The sequence below is a fragment of the Chlorocebus sabaeus genome, chromosome 1 (assembly GCF_047675955.1).
Source record: "Chlorocebus sabaeus isolate Y175 chromosome 1, mChlSab1.0.hap1, whole genome shotgun sequence".
Classification (NCBI taxonomy): domain Eukaryota; kingdom Metazoa; phylum Chordata; class Mammalia; order Primates; family Cercopithecidae; genus Chlorocebus; species Chlorocebus sabaeus.
In genome coordinates, this window is record NC_132904.1 from 29,684,564 (window position 1) to 29,705,548 (window position 20,985).

The 20,985-nt window shown below is 42.5% G+C and overlaps 1 protein-coding gene across 5 annotated transcripts in view; it reads right to left on the minus strand.

Annotated features, from left to right (window-relative positions):
- The window catches only part of CD44 (CD44 molecule (IN blood group)), a 91,849-nt gene that overhangs the window by 51,734 nt on the left and 19,130 nt on the right, over positions 1 to 20,985 (minus strand). For all 5 annotated transcript variants that reach the window (XM_008002097.3, XM_037999518.2, XM_037999519.2 and 2 more), the window contains exon 2: positions 3,148 to 3,313. In XM_008002097.3, coding sequence (XP_008000288.1) covers positions 3,148 to 3,313 — 166 coding nt within the window. The remainder of the gene's footprint in view (positions 1 to 3,147; positions 3,314 to 20,985) is intronic.

The window sequence follows — 20,985 nt, forward strand, 5'->3', positions numbered from 1 at the left end:
GATTCATCCTGGCTCTGGATTACTTTCATGTTTTCCAGAAAATACACAAAATGGCCAGCTTCCATAGATAGGAAGGGGTGCTTCTTCATTTCAGTGCACATATTTCAGACCTGTCTCATGTCCCATTCCCCTGCTTCTTTCTCAGCCACAACTTTTCCTGCGAGTCCCCTTACTCCATACTCCATTACCCTAAACACAAAGCCTTGTTCATATGCCAAGTACACAGCACAGCACACGGCCTCCTGAGCATTGCAGGCATAATTCTATTGCCAGTGGGAATAAAATAACCATCATTACAATAGGAGTCATAGCAATTAAGTAAGCAGATAGCAATGGCTCATGTAGCTCAGGAACTTTCCAGAAGCAGCACAGCCAGAGAAACGCATAGCCCCTCTCTCTCCGCCAAGGTATCTCTGAGAGTGTGTTACAGCTGGAGGCCCTTTCAGATACAACATACACAGCCCAGCCTCTTCTAGCAGCATCCTGATGGCTAAAAAGTTGCTTACTTTTTAATTGTGCTAAAAACACAAATTTTTCTGAATATAAAATGCCTCAAAAAAATAAGATGTGGGCTGAGAAAATGCCATGTGCAAGAGAAGTTGTGGTGCAGCAGGAGGGCAGAGAGGAGGAAGCTAAATCCAGCAGGTTTTTCAAAATTCAATTCTGGCTAAAATGCACATTGTTGCTTTTCATCTTTCCTGCCAGGGGCAACAGCAGGGAGTGCATCACCCTGCAAGACCCATGGAAATGTCTTTGAGTCTGCAGTTCCCAAGCACACAGAACTCCTATCTATGTGGCAATTGTAGCTCGCATGACTAATTTCTCATCTAAACAGACAAACTGGTTTCCCCAAAGCCTCTTTAGCTTGGCAGGAGATACAGGCACAATTAAATGGTAATAAGTTTTCATATATCTAAGAGTTGCTACCAATCAGGGTGGGGTAGACAAAAGAGAGTAGCTGCTAAGGTTTTATCCTAACCCATGAGACTCTGCCATCTGTCCTATGGCAGAAAGATGATTCATAGCTACTGGAGTGAAATTATGGAAATAAGTTTTGCAATCCTTAATACCAGTTATGGGTGAAATGATAGATTTCTTTGGCACAGTTTTTCTTTTTCTAAACAATACTTCTTGGTGAACCTACCTGCCAACTCAACCCCATCACGTCATATCATCAAGTATGGATAACACCGACATTCTAGAACCTATTGCATTCTCTTTGTAAGCTATTACTGAGTTTTTGCCACCTCATGTTGCCTGCCGGTTTTATGTGTCATGCTAACTGTAAATTGGGGATATTAAAGTTTATATGTGTGTATGTGGCATGAGTAAGTGACTGTTCACAAGGAGGAAAGAATATTTAGCAAATCCAGACAGCATACTTTCCTCCCACTTTTAAGCCCCTGAGGAGGGCTTGGTCATTAAAATCTTGTCCTGGGCTCAGGCTAAGCAGAACCAGAATCCCAACTCCTCTTTGGGCAGACTGTGTGTGTAACTTCTCTAAGCCTCAGTTGCTTCATCCATAAAATGAGGTGATAACATTGATCAACAGTGGAGTTTGAGAATTAAGTGAGGGTTTGGCCAGGTGGGCAGTAGGGCTCCCAGCATCTAAGTGCTTGATGATTGGCCAGTGGCAGTTGTAAGAACTCCCCTGGTCCTCAGCATATGGGAGCATTTCTGTATTTTGCAAGTATGCCTTGTTTGTATTTCACAATCGAAGTTCAGCTTACTAAATTCACTTTCTTAGGCCAGTGGCCTAGTCAGGGCCATAATTAAACAATTAGCCTTGGGAATACAATAATGGATTTGCTAACTGGCCTTTCTTTATTGCATCCTACAGTATAAGTTCAGTAGCCACCAGAGCTTTCTCCCTCTCTCTGCTCCTTTCATATTCTCCCAGACCTAGTTCTGAACATATACAGATGTCTATGTACATCTGCTCTTTATTTTAGAGCGGTGCTGCTCAATAGAACTTTCTACAATGATGGAAATGTTCTCTAACCTGGGTCATCCATTACAGTAGCCACTGGCCATTGGTGGCTAACCAAGCCCTTAAAATGTCATTAGTGATAGTGAAGAACTAAAGTTTTAATTTTAGTATTTTAATTAATTTAAGTGTAAGACACCACATGTGGCTAGTGGCTACCATATCAGACAGGGTAATTTGAGGCAAAAGATTTTCCTTTTCCCTTTCAGCAAGAGTCTCAGCCATCACTCATAATGTGGGTGCATGACTATAATCAGTGTGGGAGGATAGAAGCACTTAACTTAAACTTCATGGTTTCCATAAAGAGTTCTGCAGCTTGACTTTTCAAAAGCAGTCTGTGTACATGTGAGTGTGTGTTGCAGAGAAAGGGAAATCATATCACCTAAAGACACTGCAAAAGCACACCTGCAGGCTGGGGTAGAAGCTTAGAGCAGTTGTAGAGGTTACTCAGTCCTCTTCTAATGAAAACAAACTGAACCAAAACAATTCACTATGATTGCCATCATGGCTTGCTCTTCTTGTGCACTGCTTAACACAAGACCATTGGAAATTCAAAAAATAAAGTCCTTGCTTGTTGTGATTATCTTGCTTGGAGCCATAGTTTGAGGAAGGCTCTATGGAGCTCTAGAATACCTGGTAGGAGCCCTCTCAGGGCTCCCAATAGTAATATAACTTGATATAATATAGCTTAATAGCTTTCATGCCTTTTTATTTACTTTTTCAAACCAGAGAAACATAGAAGAGAAACCAACAAAATTTTTTTTTGAAGAGAGAGCAAGGTAGAGTAATTTGAAAGGTCTGCTTTGAGCCAAGTCTGCAGGGCTAAGACTCTACCAGCCACATATTTATTTTAAACACTGTTATTTGGTTTATGTTTCCTTGTGGTTCTGACAATGATATTGTTGCAGCTTCTTCAAAGCCAGGAGAGCTCTAATGGCTTCCTCTGGGTTCCCGCTCTATGATTCACAAAGGTGTCTTTAGCTGACTTTAAACTCCAGTTGTCATACAGGTTCCAAATTGACTTGGCCAAATTAATAGGTGGGGTTGACTCTTTAGGCAATAGTCCATTCAGCTGTGGGAGAGGAGCCTTCCAGTTCTAAGCCCAGCTCCCTGGTCCCAGGCCGCCAGCTTTCGCCAGTGGTCGGGTGCTGGTATGTTACCTGCAGGTCTCAAATCCGATGCTCAGAGCTTTCTCCATCTGGGCCATTGTGGGCAAGGTGCTATTGAAAGCCTTGCAGAGGTCAGCGGCCTCCGTCCGAGAGATGCTGTAGCGACCATTTTTCTCCACGTGGAATACACCCGCAAAGCGGCAGGTTATATTCAAATCTATGGGAAGAAATAGAAATGTTAGATTCTTTTGCATAATTTGGAGACAGTAAGAAGTTCAGTTTAGGACAGACTCCTTAAAAAGCCAAATAAGGCCGGGTGCAGTGGCTCACGCCTGTAATCCCAACACTTTGAGAGGCCGAGGGAAGTGGATCATCTGAGGACAGGAGTTCGAGACCAGCTTAGTCAACATGGCGAAACCCCGTCTCTCCGAAAAATACAAAATTTAGCCGGGTGTGGTGGCACACACCTGTAATCCCAGTTATTCAGGAGGCTGAGGCAGGAGAATCACTTGAACCCAAGAGGCAGAGGTTACGGTGAGCTGAGATCATGCCACTACACTCCAGCCCAGGTGATAGAGTGAGACTCCATCTCAAAAAAAAAAAAAAAAAAAAGAACAAACCAAAAGCCAAAGCCAAATAAACTTCTCTGCTAGCCAGAGCCTTCAAAATTCACTCCAGCATTCCAAAGCACCATGATATTAAGCTCAAATCCGAGGTAAGACATGGTAAAATAGTGTCACTCTTACATTCTCTCCATTGATTGCTCTGCAACAAAGTTTTTAAAAAGCAAATGATTTAATTTTGATTACTGATGTCATATAAACTTACGGAAAACTTACAAAACACAGGGAAAGCAATGAAGGAAAATAAATCCACCACTACAAAAACTACAGCAAACACTTTTCTATATCTTCTTCCAGTTTGTTTACTGAATACACACATTCACACGTGCACACACGCACACACGTACTTTATGCATATATACGTAAAGTATGTATCTATATACACATACACACATATACACATATACATACTCACACATATGCTTGCATAATTGAAATGGTACTGTATATACAGTTCTAGATTTGAGAGTCAATTTTCCACTTAATCTTATGAGCATTTTTCCACAATCAAGTGATCTCTCCCTCGCTTACAACCTCCGACAGTTTATGTTCACACCCAGTATATATGTTCTTATTATGGCTAAAACCAACATAATCTGGCTCCTGGCTCCCTCTCTAGCCTCAAAGTAGCTTGCTCTGCTCTAAACACAAATCTTCTCTTCAATTCTCTCAGACACTCTGAGTTCCTTCGCATCCTAGAACATTTATATCTGCCTTCTTCTCTGTCTGGAATGTTCCATCCTCAAATGGTCACACAGGTGGTTCATTAATGGTCACATAGGTGGTTCATTATTTTGTCATTCAGAATTTTAACTCCACATCACCTCGCTTTAGAGTGCTTCCCTAAACACCCTTATCTAACCCCCAGTCTCTCCCTCAACTCATTTGGCTTTTGTGTCTTCACAACAGCATGGTCATCTATTGTTGTGTGTGGTTACTCTTTTTCTCTCCTTCCTGGAATGAAAGCTCTGAGAAAGCAAGGGCCTTTTACTTGCTTGCAGCTGTTATCTCTAACCCCTACAACAGTACCCAATAGAAAATAGACGCTCAACAAGTATTTGTTATATAAACGAATGACTCATTGAAATTTCCTCAGAAATACACTTTTAATATTTTGGCAGACTCAAAGCCTGTCGTTTGCTCTCAGAGTTAATGGCATTGAAAATGAAGCCTAACTGCTATCAATTGGGTAAAGAATTATTCAATACAAGGACTTTAGTGAATTTTGTAGACATTAATCTGAAATTCCAATAGAGAGCTAGAAATCATCCTATTCTTCTTGATCCTGTGTAACAATCAATCTCAAAAGACTTCAAAGGCTGTAATTGAAAACTCCTGGGACTATACGATCCCCAGTTTATACTTGAGGAAATTGCATGCAAAGGGTTAAGACATTGAAACTCTCCTGGTGAAGCTTGATTCCTCCTGAATACTTCCTTAGGCCTCAATGACAGTCCTTCTCTAAGGAGACATGTTGACATCATCTTGGGACAATGACCCAGGTGCCTGGCCAGGCACCACTCCTTGTTGTTAGTTAAGAACCCAGTCTGGAATCAGACAGAACTGGCATTAACCAGCTCCATCCCTTTCTTACACAGGTCTAGAGGTGGGTAGGAAGATTCCACTTATTTACCAACAAGAAAGTTGAGGCTCAGGGAAGTGAGTTGCCCAAGGAAGTGAGTGAGTACTTCTATCTAGAGCCTGTAGTCTCCTTCCTGAATCCCAGTTGCTCTGTTCTGTATTTCTGAGCTGACAGCAATGGGAGAAGGGACCTATTACTGCAGTGTCCCTGGGTACCCAGTACCTTTGAGATTCTGTGTTGCATCATCTTCACCAGAACCCTGAAAGGTGAGTTTTGTGTATGTATGTATTATTTATGGGCACACCCAAAAACTCATTAAATAATGACAAAGATAGAGTCATTATTATTGAATTGTATGGGCAACCACTGCTTTCTCTTTCCTGAGCAGGAAGCAGGTCTCAACCACTAGGAAACAATGTCTAACACATGAAAATGAGATAAGAAAACTGTTAAAATTCTGTATTATCTTCCTTGATTCTGAAAATAGTAAAAGAAGAAACAAGAAATGGAATTTGAAAAGACATAAGCCAATGTCTATTATTTTTATTTTCTTTTGTTTGCGTCATTGGCACATGGGGGGAAAATACCAACTAGGTGAAATGGAGAAAATGTGTTTTTGCAGTTCACTCTTTTTCAAGCCTAGTGGTGTTCTCTTAAGCCACTCATGCAACACTTGGCTGATGGGGCAATGAAAGGATAGAGAAGGAAATGCATAAGGCCCTTTTGCAATACTATTTGTTTTTACTGACATTTTCAACTTTGGCCTCAGTTGGCCAGTCTTACAAAGGGAAACTGTCAATCTGCATGACAGACCTTCCGGGACCTCTCCTTCTCCAGCACACAAAAGGAAAACAAAGCATTCCTATCAGCTTCTTGAAGATAAGGCTAATAGTGGAGCCTCTGATTCCAGGAAAGGCAAACTACCTGTCTGCCCCTGGCCCAGGTGGCTGCTGTCACTCTCAGGTTAAAAATCAACTCTGAGGCATGGACAATAATTGGAGCTAAATGGTAGTTTCTTTCTTATTACAGTCAATTCTACCTTGCCACCTGGCAGACAGAATATGCAAATGTAAGAGGATCCAATTAAGGCTGAGACTTTTCAGTAAAATCCTTTGAGTTTCATGAGTTTCAGTAAAATCCCTTGAGTTTCAGAAGCCAACATAACTTCATTGACAATATATGCATGCATTGTGTGAGTGTGTCTATATGACGGGTCTTCCAAAAGTTCATGAAAAATATGTGTTATGAAAAAAATTATACATGGATTTCAATTTTTTTATACCAAAATCAACTCTCACTAACTTGATATGTCTGAACAGGAACTGGTTTGAGGCACTAACAAGGATAAGATATATTTGAAAAGATGCTCTCTCAGAGCAACATGAATTCTGTTAAAATTGAAGCAAGAACACACACCAAAATTTTTGGTGAAGCTTAGGTGGAAGAATGGCAAAATCATTGATGCTTTATGAAAAGTTCATCAGGACAATGCCCCAAAGAAATCAGCAGCTTACAAACAGATAACTTGTTTGAAGAAGGGACAAGATGTTGCTGAAGATGAAGCCTGCAGTGATATGCCATCCACATCAACTTGGGAGAACAAAATTAATCTTAGTTGTGACCTAAATGAAGAGGACCAATGATTAACAGCAGAAAAATGGCCAACATCATAGGCATCTCAACTGGTTCAGCTTATACAAATCTGACTGAAAATTTAAAGTTGAGCAAACTTTCCACTCAGTGGTTGCCAAAACCATTGCGCCCAGATCAGCAGCTGCAGCCAAGAGCTGAGCTTTCAATGGAAATTTTAAACAAGTGGGATCAAGATCCTGTAGCATTTCTTTGAGAACTGTAACAGGAGATGAAACATGGCCTTACGAGTGTGATCCTGCAGACAAAGCACAATCAAAGGAATAGCTACCAAGAGGTGGAAGTGGTCCAGTCAAAGCAAAAGTGTACCAGTCAAAGCAGGTGGACCAGTCCAGAGCCAAGGTCATGACAGCGGTTGTCTGAGATGCTCAAGGCAGTTTGTTTGTTAACTTTCTCGAAGGTCAAAGACTGATAACATCTGCTAATTATGAGAGTGTTTTCACAAAGGTAGCCAAAGCTTTTGAAGAAAAAAAAATGTATGAAAAAGCTTTACTAGAGAGTCTTCCTCCACCATGACAATGCTTCTGCTCATTACTCTCATCAAACAAAGGCAATTTTTTGAGAATTCCTAAGGAGAAGCCATTAGACATCCACCTTACAGTCCAAATTTGACTCCTTCTGACTTTTTTTTGTTACTTAATCTTTAAAAATCTTTAAAGGGCACCCATTTTTCTTTAGTTAACAATGTAAGAAAGACTGCATTGACATGATTAAATTCCCAGGACCCTCAGTTCTTAAGGGATGGACTAAATGGCTGCTATCATAGCTTATAACAGTATCTTGAATGTGATGGCACTTATGGTGATAAGAAAAGCTTACATCTTTAAACTTTTCTCTTTTAATCTCATTTTTCCATGAACATTTTGAATTCTCCTCATACTCATATGTGTGTATGCAAGTGAGTGTGTGGTTGTATGTGCATGTGATGAGCCAAGACAGGGTGAAACAGATAAACTCAACCTTTAGCCTTCCTAGATGTGAAGGCTTAAGCAGGTCCTGAAACATTGTAGGTATTTGCAAAGGGCTACTGATTGGATGAAGAAATGCTATGCAAAGTAAAAATTCCACAGCTTACATTTATCTTGATCTCATGAGAAAGTCCAACTCCTAACCCTGATGCTATTTAGCCACTTAGAAGTTGCAAGAATGGTGTCAAATACTTCACTTCTCATCAACTATCCTGTGAGTGTTCACAATCCTTCTCCTCTAGGTCCCTCTTGACTTAAAAGGAGCCAACATTTTCAAGGCTGTGTGTCATTCATACCCTGATAATTTATGAAGACATTTCAACAGGTTTCCTTGATACTAATGCAAATCCAAATTATTACCCTGCAGGATATTAATAATGCCAACAGTAAGAGCAGTGGCTAATATTTATTGTGCATTCATTATGTATATAACAGGCTCTCTTTTAGGCACTTTGGAATTATTTACTTATTTTATCCTTGAAACATCCCTATGAGGTGGGTAATATTAGTATCCTCATTTTCCAGATGGAGAAACTAATACACAGAGAGGGGAAGAAGTAAAGAAACATGCCCAAATTCACAATAAAGTAGAGTTAAGGTAAAGTTAAGACGTGAATAGCCATGGACCACAGAACATTGCTTGACAGAGCGCCAGTGTCTCTGGCAATGGTGCTAGCCATGCTGCAAACCACTATAGAGAGGAAAGACTCCTTAGATGTCTGTGTCTCTCCTGAGAAACAGAGACCTCTGTGATTCAGGATCCACTTTGACTCAAGAGGCTAATACTAAATGACTGATTGCATCTCTCAAACAAGCCTTTCCGGCTGGAAATAAATCAAGAATGTTTTCCGTTGAGCCCTCTGGTCTCCAATAAATCTCCTGTATCATGTAATGAATAAAGTGTCCCAAGTGGCTCCCTCTGAGCGATAAATGGGCTCAACAGAAAACACTGACTGTTTGAGGCCACTTTTGGATTCAGAGAGGAGACTTCCCATGGGAGAAATGCCACCAGGCCTTTAGAATGCTCATTACTATGGGGCTGTGGGCAGCACAGAGGGGTCATGGAGACCAGTGTCTCAGTGTCTAGGAACCTTATCTCCCCACCCACATGGGAAGAGGTCTGTTAGGGGGCTGTCAGGAAAGCGAGAAAAAGGAGCTCTGAAAGAAGGTTTCTTTGTCCTATAAAGCTAGTCTCTAGTGCCAAACTTTTGTGAAGGTTGGTAGTTCAACCTAGTTAGGACCTCCTCAAACCTGCTTTAATTCCTGACCCTGCCACTCACTTCAGGTGACACAGGTTGTTAGTTACTTAACCTCTCTGACTCTCCACCTCCTCCTTGATGGGATGACAATGCTAATCTGTCAGGGTTTATGACTATTAAATGAAATAAGGTATGTCAAACACTTGATATGGTGTTTGACACTTAATAATCAGAGCCAATGAGCATTGCACACTTATTAGGTGCCTTATGTCCTTCAGCTAATTTAACTCTCATAAAAATGCTATGAGGTAGGCACTATTGCTAAACCCATTTTAGAGATCAGGAAACTGAGGAACAAAGTGGTGAAGTCCTTTGCCCAATGTCATCCAAGCAGGAGAGTCAGAGTTCTAACCTCTGTGCTATCTTGCCTACTATCCAGGCTCCTGGTTACGGGTACTATGCATTCTCTCCTGGATGAACCATCGCTGACCCCAAATGCCATTAATCTCATCTATACTGTCCCCTAAGCCTCAGATCAAGGAAAATAGATCTCTAATAAAATTGTCCCAGCACGTTTCAAAGCTTTGCCTAGATTGTAGGGCCTGCGAGGAATAATAGCTTCTTGGTCCAGCCCAGTTATTTCTGAAGTTGTAGAAAATCACATGTGCTGGGAAGAGAGCACTGTGTAATTTTCACCCAAGTTGCCATTATCTACGTCTTCCCATACTTTCCTGAGAGGTGAGTGGGCTGGTTGGAGAGGTGAGTGGGCTGCAGTAGCTAGTGTTGGAACTGGGCTGCAAGGGATTTTCAATATGGGATCCAGGAGCTGGTCTTCAACACGTCCATGGACCTGTGAGATTATATGCAAGATTGTGTGTATGGATGTGTGTGTGTGTGTGTCTGTGTGTGTTTAGATGGGGCAACATCTCTGGTTTTCATTGGTTCTTAAAGTCTGTGACACAATCAGGTAAAGAATTGCAAGAAATTATTATCTCCAAGGTCTCTTCAGTAACCAGAAATTCCAGTATTCTGAAATTTTGGAACTTCCCCGTGGGCTTCGTGACAACAGAAATGGTGTCTCCCTTCTTCACAATTATATCCCCAGTACCCAGTACAGCCACCCATGGTAGGCAAATTTTGAATGAAATAATGAATTAATAAATGCTCTCTTTCTGCCCCCAACCACCGACAGGCTTCAGTCTTATAGAGTGCAAAAAGATCACCTATCAGGCTACTTTCCCACATCATATCTGAAGAATCACCAGCTGGTGTTTGCTGAGAATTCCTTATTGGACACTTAAAATGTCTTTAACCCAGAACTCTGCTTCTGTGAACATTTGCTATTTTCCCTGAAAGCAAATGTTTCAGAGACCAACTTTTAGTTTTGTAACTGGCTTTATCTGTCTGAATGTGCAAGCCATCATCTCAGTAACAGAACAGTATGTTCACATACCATCACAGGGCCATTTCTGAGGCCAAATCTCCTAGGGAACATGGCAAACACAGTACATTCCATATGAAGACCACCCGAAGACAACCTACAATTGTACTATGCCCAAAGAGAGGGCACTGTTAGTTCTCCAGACCAGACGTCTCCAGATTCTGCAAAATGAGTTAATTTGTTTTCTACCTTGAGCCACCCAGTTGTGCCTGATCCCTATTTGTCATCTCCTCAGGAGGGATGAGACAGAATTAGATTTTTGGTTCCAGATTAAGCCATATGTAAGGAGAAGTTGCTTCATCATGAAGATGAGAATAAAACCGCTTCCTACTACTCAAGGGTGTTCTAATTCCTGCAGCTCGTGGTCCATGATAACCACAGTGAGCGCACACTGAGTGCCTAGTCTGGGTTCAAGATATTCAGAACTTTACACCTAATATTTCACTTAATTTTCCTAATAATCCTATGTGGTAAGCATTTTTATTATCCCCATTTTACACAAAAGGTAACTGATTCATTGAGAAGATGTAAGTAACTTGTGCGAGTCACTGGGGAACCTGGGTTTCAGACTGGGCAATCTGGCTGATCATTTTCCAGTGTTAAATTCCAACTTATGCACAGGTCAGACACTGAAATGTCAGAAGGCCCACTTACCCTTCATGTGATTTTTTTAAATAAAGTGTGGAGAGGTTATCATGAAAAGAGCCCTAGAGAGAAGAATTTGAGCTTATTGAATATTATTTTAAGATCAGAAGTCCCTTGATTCTGGACCACAAGATAGGGGCCTGGTTAGGCTTCAGTGGAATAAACTTCACTAATGGAATTTTCACTCTCTCCCCAGACAGGAGATTCTGAAGTCTTGACCTTGACTGGCTTTCCCCAACAGTGGGTTGACTGCTTTCTCTGATTCTACCTGTTGGTCTTCACACCCTTGGGAATTTAGAAAGCCCAAACCTAGTCATAACCCCCAGGTCTCCTGCCCTTTACAGCCTGAATGTTCTCTCTACAATTAGGCAGGGCTCTTAGGAGAGGACTCCAGGACTCAGGGTTGGCCCAGGGTTGGGTCACCAAGGACACAGGCTGTCCTTGTGACATTTGGAGATGTCTGCACTCAAACCTAAAAATCTAGACTGACCAAGCTAAGGCTCCAGGTTGATGTAGCTGGAACATGACTCTTTGGGTGGACTGCACCCAAAGTGATTGAGCTCCTGGGAGTCAGCCACACACAAACCACTTGCACAGTCAGAAGCACTGGTAAGCTCTCCAAATTTTTTATTTTTACAGTGTTTATCATTAAAAAGCCAGGATTCTATTTCTGTCCTCTGATTTGCTGAGCTCATGTCCAAAACAGATTGCACAACTAATAAATCTTACTGAGCTGGTTCTGATCAGAAGTAGGAAGGGAAAAGGACGATGTTTTGTTGTTTTAAAGCATTATTGCTAATTGGATTATCTACTTTTAAAGCCAGGAGGCACAATGGGAAGCTTCTAATTTCTCTTGTGACACAGGAGAAAGTAAAATCAAGAATAGCCGAGCATGGTCTTCCAGCACGTCAAAAAAACAAAAACAAAAACAAAAACAAAAAACTCAGGGGTTCATAATTGCAGATTCCTGACTCCTACACTAGTGCTCTTGCTACTGATCTATCTTTCATAAGAGGTCCGAGCAAGCTGTTCTCAAAAAAGCCACAACTCACTGTCTTAATAGGACACGAAGAAGTCATTTTCTTCTTCATTTGTTCAAAGGTTTCAAAGCCCAGAAGTTTTCATCTGGGAGTCTTTCTAGCTATTATGCCCTCTGCTGCCCCGCAGGCCTGCCAGTCTAGAGGGCCGACAGCCTTCCCTCTGCCCCCACATCACTCGCCCCCATCTCCTGACGCCCATGTGATGGGCTCCTTGTGAAAGGGTGTATTGTTTAGCATCCACTTCTGAAAGAGGCCAGAATCACACTTAGGGGCCGAATTGCCTTTGGCTGCCCAGTGCAGACCATGAGTCTTGAGTGACTCAGTCTCTCCCGGAATTACCCTGGAGGCAGATGAGGGTTTAATGAGCAGAGAAAACAGTCATGCACAATCATACCCAGAGAATTTCCTCCAGAATGTGCCCTGGGTTGCTTTCAACTGAGCTATTCATCACTTGGCACATAGAAAGGCACAGCACCCCAGCGTCTTGGTGCCTGGCTGGACCCCCTGATTTCTCTGCCTTTTTTCTGTGGAGCATGGAGCCTGTCATGGCAGCCAATGCAGAACCCACAGGGTCCTGTCACATTGGAGAAGAATCTCCAGGCTTCTCTTAGCTGTTACCCTGGCCCTTCAGCCAAAGCCACCAAATGACCAACCCAATGCACAGTCTAGAAAGCTCTGGGGTTGTTTTGAGAGTTTGGAGAGCAGTCCTGTCCCTGCCTCCTGATGGGACGATGGGGACTTGGAGGTGAGAGTATGGAGAACTGTTTAACCCCCGACTCCTGATCCTGGATCCGACAGAGTCTTTCTGGCAAAAGAAAGTATGTGTCCCAGAACTGTTGCTTCACTGCACTAGAATTCTGTAACACCAAGTAGTCTTTGACGAGTGCGTCTTCAGGGAGAGAAACCACAGTGCCTACCCCTGTGTGTTGCCATGGTGATCAGGAAATCCTCTGGCCTCACGATCTTTGTTTTCTGCTTTTTCAGATCTTATTGATTTAGCAGATTGACTAGCACAAACCCAGGATGTGGTAAATGAAATTAAAAATGCATCTTGGGGCCCAGATAGGGTTTTTCCTCTTGCAAGTAGAAAATAAGGTTAGTCCACTTGGTTTTCTCATTGGATTTTATTTTTATGCGTAGTTACAATGACTGATACATCACCTAATCAGTAGACAGTTTCTGCTAATGTCTACAGCTGGCATTTTGTGGAACTGCTTAGCTTTAGTTTGAGGGAAGACTCTCACAACAGTTGAGGTAGGCTGAAAAACTGTTACTAACAGGTAATATCTGTATTTCAGGGGTGATTAATGGTTGCTGACATGTTGAGATGAGCCAGGGGCCCCCATCTGGGAGTAGGATGCACTGGTTCTAGCTTAAACTCTGTTAATTATAAGCTAATTATGTGACCTTGAATAACTCACTGTAGCTCCCCCAGGCACACCTTGCCTTCCTACCACCCAAGATGAAATAAAAAGTTATGAAACTTTTGGAGCTTGGGGGATAAAAGTGAGAGGGTTGATGTGCATACCTGGGACAGTATTAAAATCTCAGAAAGCTTCTCAAAAACCTCATATGAATTAAGACACATTGGGGTTCCACCCTCAGCAGAACAGAATGGATTAAAGTACATCAGGCTTTGCTATTCTTGCCATGTAGGAGTTTCCTTCACCAATTATAAAGCATTTTCACATCCAAAAGCAGCCTTGTGAGGCCCAGAGGGTAGGTACTACAGACCCATTTAAAAGATGAGGAAACTAATGGACATAAGTTTCACAGACTCAAAGTCTTACGGAGAGTTTGGTAAACCCAGATCTCAACTCAGATTTTCCAGTTCTGTTAATTTTCCCCATTTCCCAGTGGTGCTGCTTTTTCAACTTGGGTTGTCAACAGGCCCTTGGGACCAGTGGCAGCACACAGAGAAAAGATTGATGGTTTTCAGACGTTTCTTCCTCTCCCTGCCATGATGTCTTGGGCACAACCACAATATTTCAAGTGGTTAAAAATCGAGCTGAGCTAATGGGGACTGGAGTGAGGGTGGAAGGGCAGACCCAGAGACTCAACCTACCAGCTGCTCATTCTCATCCAGCACCCACCCTACCCCATCAATTGTCCTGGCACCTGCCACAAAGCCCTAGGAGCCTCAGTGGAAAAGTCTGGAAAATACTGTGGTAGGGGCCAATCAAAATGCTGATGGCCACCACTTAGTAAGTCCTGCAATGAACCAGGGGCTCCAAAGCATTTGAAAATCTAGGAGGGTAAATCACCCCATGCAACAGACATAAAAACAGATGCTCAGAGCAATTAGCACAGCTCAAAGGTGCAGCCCAAATGAAATACATTGCGCAAAAATGCTATCCATCAGCCAGGCTTAGTATTATCATTTTTGTATTTTTCCCCTCAGTAACAAGAATACAAGTATCTTGCAACTTAAAATTTTTCATAAAGATTGTCTCTAGTTCACTCTGCAGAAGAGATAGCAAAGTCCAAGTTTCCAATCCTACTCTAAGGAGACTGGGGCTGGGTAAGTAGTGGACTTGGCCAGATTTATACTATCAAAAACTGCAGTAAGACTTGTCCTTGAAGATGCAGCCATCCAAGTGGAGAGAAGAAAAAGGCCACCACTAATTCCACCAGAGCCCAGCTTCAACACATGGCCCAGGGCATCTCCAAATTTGATTTTCTTTCCTCTTGCCTCTTTTAACATCTCCTTAAGTGAAAAAGAAAAGATTCTGCAATGTATGGAGCTGCTACTTTGTGTCAGATTGCAGTCTATGTGCCTTAACAGATGCTACACCTTGAGAAGTCAAATAATCACCCCCATTTCACAGATGTAACAAGTGAAGCTCAGAGTACAATCCACTAAGCATCCTGCTATGAATGTGGCAAGAGCCAGGAGTCAAACCCCAGGATAACACCTGGTCTCTGACACGAGTGAGCTAAGACTCAGTTTATCAAAGCTGTGGCTCTCTGCTTGGAATATATGAATTCTCACGCTGGGGCATGAAATGCATGTGAATGGTGGGGTAAAGGATGTGGCTGTAACACTAAGGCTCTGGTAGCTTCTACTGCTGAGCCCCAGCTGGGCTTTCCAGTGATATTAATACTAATAGAGCACCTATTGTGTGCCAGGCTCTGTGCTCGGTTCCTCACGTGAACTATCTCGTTTCCATTCCATAATAGTCACATGAGATAAGTACTATTCCGATCATTGAAACTTTATACACATAATAAAACTGAGGCTGAGAGAGGTGCAAGTTTGCACCAGCAGGGGGTGAGACAGACAAATCTCTTCTTTCTCAGGGGCCACATGCAAATGTTTCTCTCCTTGCTGCATCTTTAGGAGAGTACAGACAAGAAGCAGAGTCATGCCTTTTCTCAGATAGTTTTAGCATCTTGGGTTAGAATTTGCTAATACCATGCAAATTTAGCTGGGGGGTGGGAGCTGATTACTACTTTCTCCTCCCAGGAAGTAGCTATGAGACCAAAGGAGATAGGGAGAATTTCATAGAGAAATTGGTCTTGCACTGGGATTTAGGAGGCCCGAGCCTAAACAGGGCTGACCCTGTAGGGACCACAGCAAGAGGAAAAGCTTGATGAATGGACTGGATTTCTGCCTGACTGGTATAGTCCTCTAACTCTCCTATGAGGGACGTCTGTTCTTCCCAGGACAGATGCCATCTGGTTCACATACTCCATAGATTGATGCTTTTTAACTCCTTTCTCCATACCACCACTATAATTCACAGGGTGCACAATGCCAGTCACACTCCAATGGGCACTAAGTGCCTTGTAATCCCAGTGGCCTCTTCCCTGTTACTCAAAGAAGCTTATCCAAATGCAAGCGAGGGTGCATGCTTTTCTAGGAACAACCATGAGTTTGTTTCAGTTTAGAAAAAAATAAAAAGGTAAATCATTCATAACCCTGGCACTTGGTGGCCAATAGCCCTTACTTACAATTTACCTTGCAACCAACACTGACCTATAGGTGGATTAAGACAGAACAAGATTCATGCCTTTAGGTTATCTTGCCTTCTTCAAATATATTAGCAATGAAGTGATGCAGTTGCAAAAATATTTATTTGCAAAAACAAAGCATTACAAGTGACAAAGTAGAGCTCTAGGTTTCCACTGATTTCAAAGTCAGAGGACTCAGAAATCACCAGGTCACATGTTAATGACTCAATCTCTGTCTTTCCTCATGCTCCTCTTTTTCTATCAGATGCTAAAGCGAACATGGGTGTATGTGTCTGTGTGTGTGTGTGCACGTGTGTGTCTGTTTCTGTCTGTGCACACAAGAGCATGCACACAAGAAGCAGGGTCTCCGTCGCAGTCCAAGAACCCTACTGCTAGTCACTCTTTAGATGTTTTGGGGAGTTACATAAACCTCTCCAAGCAGAAGCCCTACAAAGGGAGAAGCTGGATTGTGGGGATATTTTTAAAAATCCTGGCCAAAAGATTTCCAGGATTACTACAGTTCCAACTGCCCTGTGAACTAATTGCTTGTAATTCACACCTCTTCCTGAGGTTTCAATCTGTGAAATCTCATCTGGAAAAACAGTTGCCAGTCTCAAATGCCAAGCTCCAGAGAACTCATTTCTGACAAGCTTTTAAATCCAACTCAAGCCACAGGGTTTGGACCAAAATCTTTACCATTCCATGCTCAGTTGAAGCAGGCCAAACGTAACTTCCTTCTTTTAAGGAGCATGATCCATGTAAAGATCCAGAGGCTTGGAAATGAAGGACTTTACAAATGACCCTTGTGTGCAGTTGTCAAAGAAAATAAGGTCTTGGTTTTCCCTTAAATAAATGACCCTCAAACATGACATGAGACCATACCTCGCAAAAACACATTCTTTCACCATAGACATTGGAGAGCAACTCTAGAACCATCAGGATGGGAACAAGTGGGCCTCTTTCTTTGAAATCTGTGCCTCTCAAAGCACCATTAGTTCCCATAAGGCATGGTGCAAGGTGTCAATTCACAGCACCTTCCCTATGATATGGATGATACGAGCCAGATATAATCTTGGGTGCTGGAGAGTCAGACACAATCTGTGCCCTCAAAGAGCTTACCTCTAGAGTGAGGAGATAGTATACAGGTAAATGATTAATACATGAATATGGTAATTTCAGATACTGATAGTGTTACACGGAAAATAAAAGAGGATATCATAATAGAGAATGACAGGCCTCTTTTGACAGGTGGTCTGTATGTCTAAGGCTCACTCTTTTATGAACTCATGGACATATTTTATTTATTTATTACAGGCCTTTTTGTAGGCTCAGATACCTGGCAAAAGGAAATACACTCCTCCTCCCCCCAACACACAGGTTAAATAAGATTTGGAATTCATCTTTGCCTTCCACAGTCCATAAGGAGATGTCCTTAGAATTCAAACTCAGTAGGGTAGACAAGGGAAACTTGGAAGGCAAAGGCTACAACAACTGAATGACCTGGCTTAAGGGATAAGAGTTCCATTTGGGTCACAAGCTGGGTAGAATTGGTGTTAGTGAAGCTACATCTATCCTTTCTGAGTCTTGACCAGAAAAAATTCAAGGCAAGATCCAACCAGAGATTTACAGAGCGGCCCAGCAGAGTGCAACTGTGATGTGTCCACTCCCAAGCCCTCTGAATGCTTACAAGGCTCTCCTGGCCCCCTGACATCTATGCCATCCATTATTTCACAGTTGCTGGTGACTGGTGATTGCAGGGATTTACCCTCATTGTATTGTAAGATTGTAGTAACCATACTCCAAATATGGCTTGGATCAGAAAGATCCAAGAAAGACTTGGGTCCAAGTCCTGGCTTGAGCTCTTGTGGGATGTTATGCATGCTGTGTTTTCTTAACCTTTAAGCCTCAGTTTCTTCATCAGTAAAGTAAAAGTAATACCTTCCTTATGGGGTGCTTTTTGAGTATTAAATGAAGAAATATACCTAAATCATTTAGCAAAGAATCTGACTCTCTGCAAAGAGCCTGGTACTTAACAGGTATTAGCCAATCATCTCAAAGATTAAAGTGTATAAAAGGCAGCTTAAAAGTAAAGTGCCTCTTACTCTAATTTAATTCTTCATTGACTGGTCAACCACTTTCAGTATCCTTGGTTACAACCACTCAAGACCTCCATGCTTCCTGATAATTAGGAGCCAGAAGCCTAATTATCCAGTACATGGGCTCTTACTCTACATTATATGGTTTTCTCTTGATAGACAGGATAGATTGGAGATAGATGAGAGAGAGAGAGAAAGAGAGAGAGAGATACTTTATAAAACACCATTCTAAGGAGGATCCTAAATGTCCTAACCCATATAACCAAAGTGGATTCCACTGGGACCATGGCTTATTCATCTTTGTGTCCCCAGTGTCTGCCATTTAGTATGGGGCACAATAAACGTTAACTTGGTTTAGTAGAAAGAACATTAGGTTGAAGGTCTAGTGACCTGGAGTTTTAATATCAGGCTTCTTACTGATAAGCTGTGAGTACTTAAAGAAGTCACTTTACCTTCTGAGCCCTCGTTTACTTTATCAGACAAGGATGGAGTTGGATTTGAAAATCTCTGGGTCCTAGTCAACCCAGCCCTCTGCCTCTAGGAGAAGGCTACATATCTTTCTCACTTACTCTACAAACACTCAAGGAATCCGCGTGACTCCCTCCTGCCTGCAGAGAAATGGCATTTCACTCTGGTGTCAAGGTGGTTATGGTATAATGAATGCGTCAGACAGGGTAGACTGGCCAGTAAAAAGAAACAATTGGCAAAACACAAAAGAAAGTGTTGCCAGCATCCTGCTCTCAGATTACACCAAACAAACGCCTTTCAGCACACAGATATGAGAACCTGCCCCATCGAAGCTGGAGGGAAAGGTTTCAATTAACAGAAATGCAGCAGTTACCGATTCCCTCAGAGAGAAGGCTCCTAAATTGCTACACACTGCCCCAATATTCCCTGCAATAAATTTCAGCATCTTGGGCCAATTTGAACCATTCTTCAGTTCTGAGACAATCCCTGCCTTAGGAGCTGCTGAGTGGCCCCCAGTTGAACAATGAATGGGGAGCCGAGAGGCATCCCTGATCTTTGGTGGTCTTGGTGGCCCCACTGCTCCTGGGGAGAGTGGGGAGAGGGAAGTTTCCACCACCTCCTTTCCTGACGATGCCTCCCAAGAGTTCTGAATTGTTTTGAGCTCCTTAATTCTCAAGGAGCCAGAAAAATCCAATTTCTTAGGAAAAGGAGATGTCTTGAACTTTCAAGGCTCCATTCTAGGGACAGAAGAACAGGATTAATCCCATGAAGCTGAACGGAAACTTACAGTGTAGTGTTAAAAGGGAGAAGGAGCTCTGAATTGAATTCCAGCCCCACCGCATAAGAGCTGAGACATCTCTGGCGGGTTACATCCGCTTTATGAGCCTCAGTTTCTCTGCCTGTAAACTGGCTCTGATGAAATTCAGCCATTCATTTATTCAGTTGTCATTTGCTGCCTGTCTCAAAGAGAAGCTGATGGGAGTTAGAGAATAAATATACAAAAAGCACCAGTAGAGAGTCTGGATCATACCAGATACTTAATAAATGTCCGTTTTTTTCCCTGCTCCTACAGGAAGAGGAAACCCTGGATGACTGGCCCCAGTGTTCCGCGCTGCAAAGGGGTCTCATAGGTTCTAATTTATGATGTGTTTGCACCATGAAAAAATCATTTGCACTTTGATAATCTGCTCTTTCATCTCAAACAACAGTCCAAAATCACACTCTCACAAAATTAAAAGCGGATGAGAAACCGACACACATGCAAATACTCCCATTAAAAGGTGCAAAAGCCTTACTCACTTCTAAGGTGTGGCTGGGAGTGGCCAGATCTTCCATTCTTTAGAGGAGAGCAGAACTAAGCAGCTAAAGGCAATTAAAGATATTTTTGGAGATGAGAGAATTGATTGAAAACGGTGGACACACTTTATGCACTCAGAAGCTCGCCCCTCATCAGCAACCAAGAAATTCCAAGCTTGCGCTTCTGGGGAGGAAGTGGGCTCTGGGAAACTCCAAACTTCTCGGAGTGAAAAGGAAGCTACTCTGGTAAACTGCCTCTAGAAAGGGCCCTTCTGTTCTCTGAGGCCAGAGAACAACACTATAAAGAAACAATTGCATTCGAGGGGGAGGAAAGTACCATTTCTTCCTCCAGCCCCACCACCCACTGCCACTGCCGGGACAGAAGACAGGAAGAGGCTGATCCTGCTGAGACAAGCAGCCTGGGAGATTGACTGTAATTGTGCAAGTAAAGACAGGACCTGGAGTGCATTTCCCAGTTCACTTTTACCAGCTACAGCAATACCCCTGCTTCCCGGAACGTTCCATGCTGCTTCATTGGCTCAGCAACAGTTGTTCCAGGAAGCCCCTATGCACATAGTGTCAGCTCGCTGGTGTGCCCGCCCTGCCAAATTCAATGAGAGTTTGTTGGCTAATGTTTTGCCCAGAAACGGGATGAAAATCTTCCAGAGGCAGCTGGAATCATTTTCAAGTGCAGCAGGAACACAGTTGGGGCAGAATGGTGGATGGAGAGGCCCCAAGTGTAATCATCACAATGATCTTAATTATAACTGTTGAATGCTTACTCCATGCCAGTCGTTCTATCAAGGGTTTCAAGTCTGTGATCGCATCAGTCCTTACACAACTCTAAGCCATGGTTATATTACAACTCTATTTTAGAGAAGAGAAAATTGAGGCTCAGAAAAGTTAAGTAAACTGCTTAAGGCCACA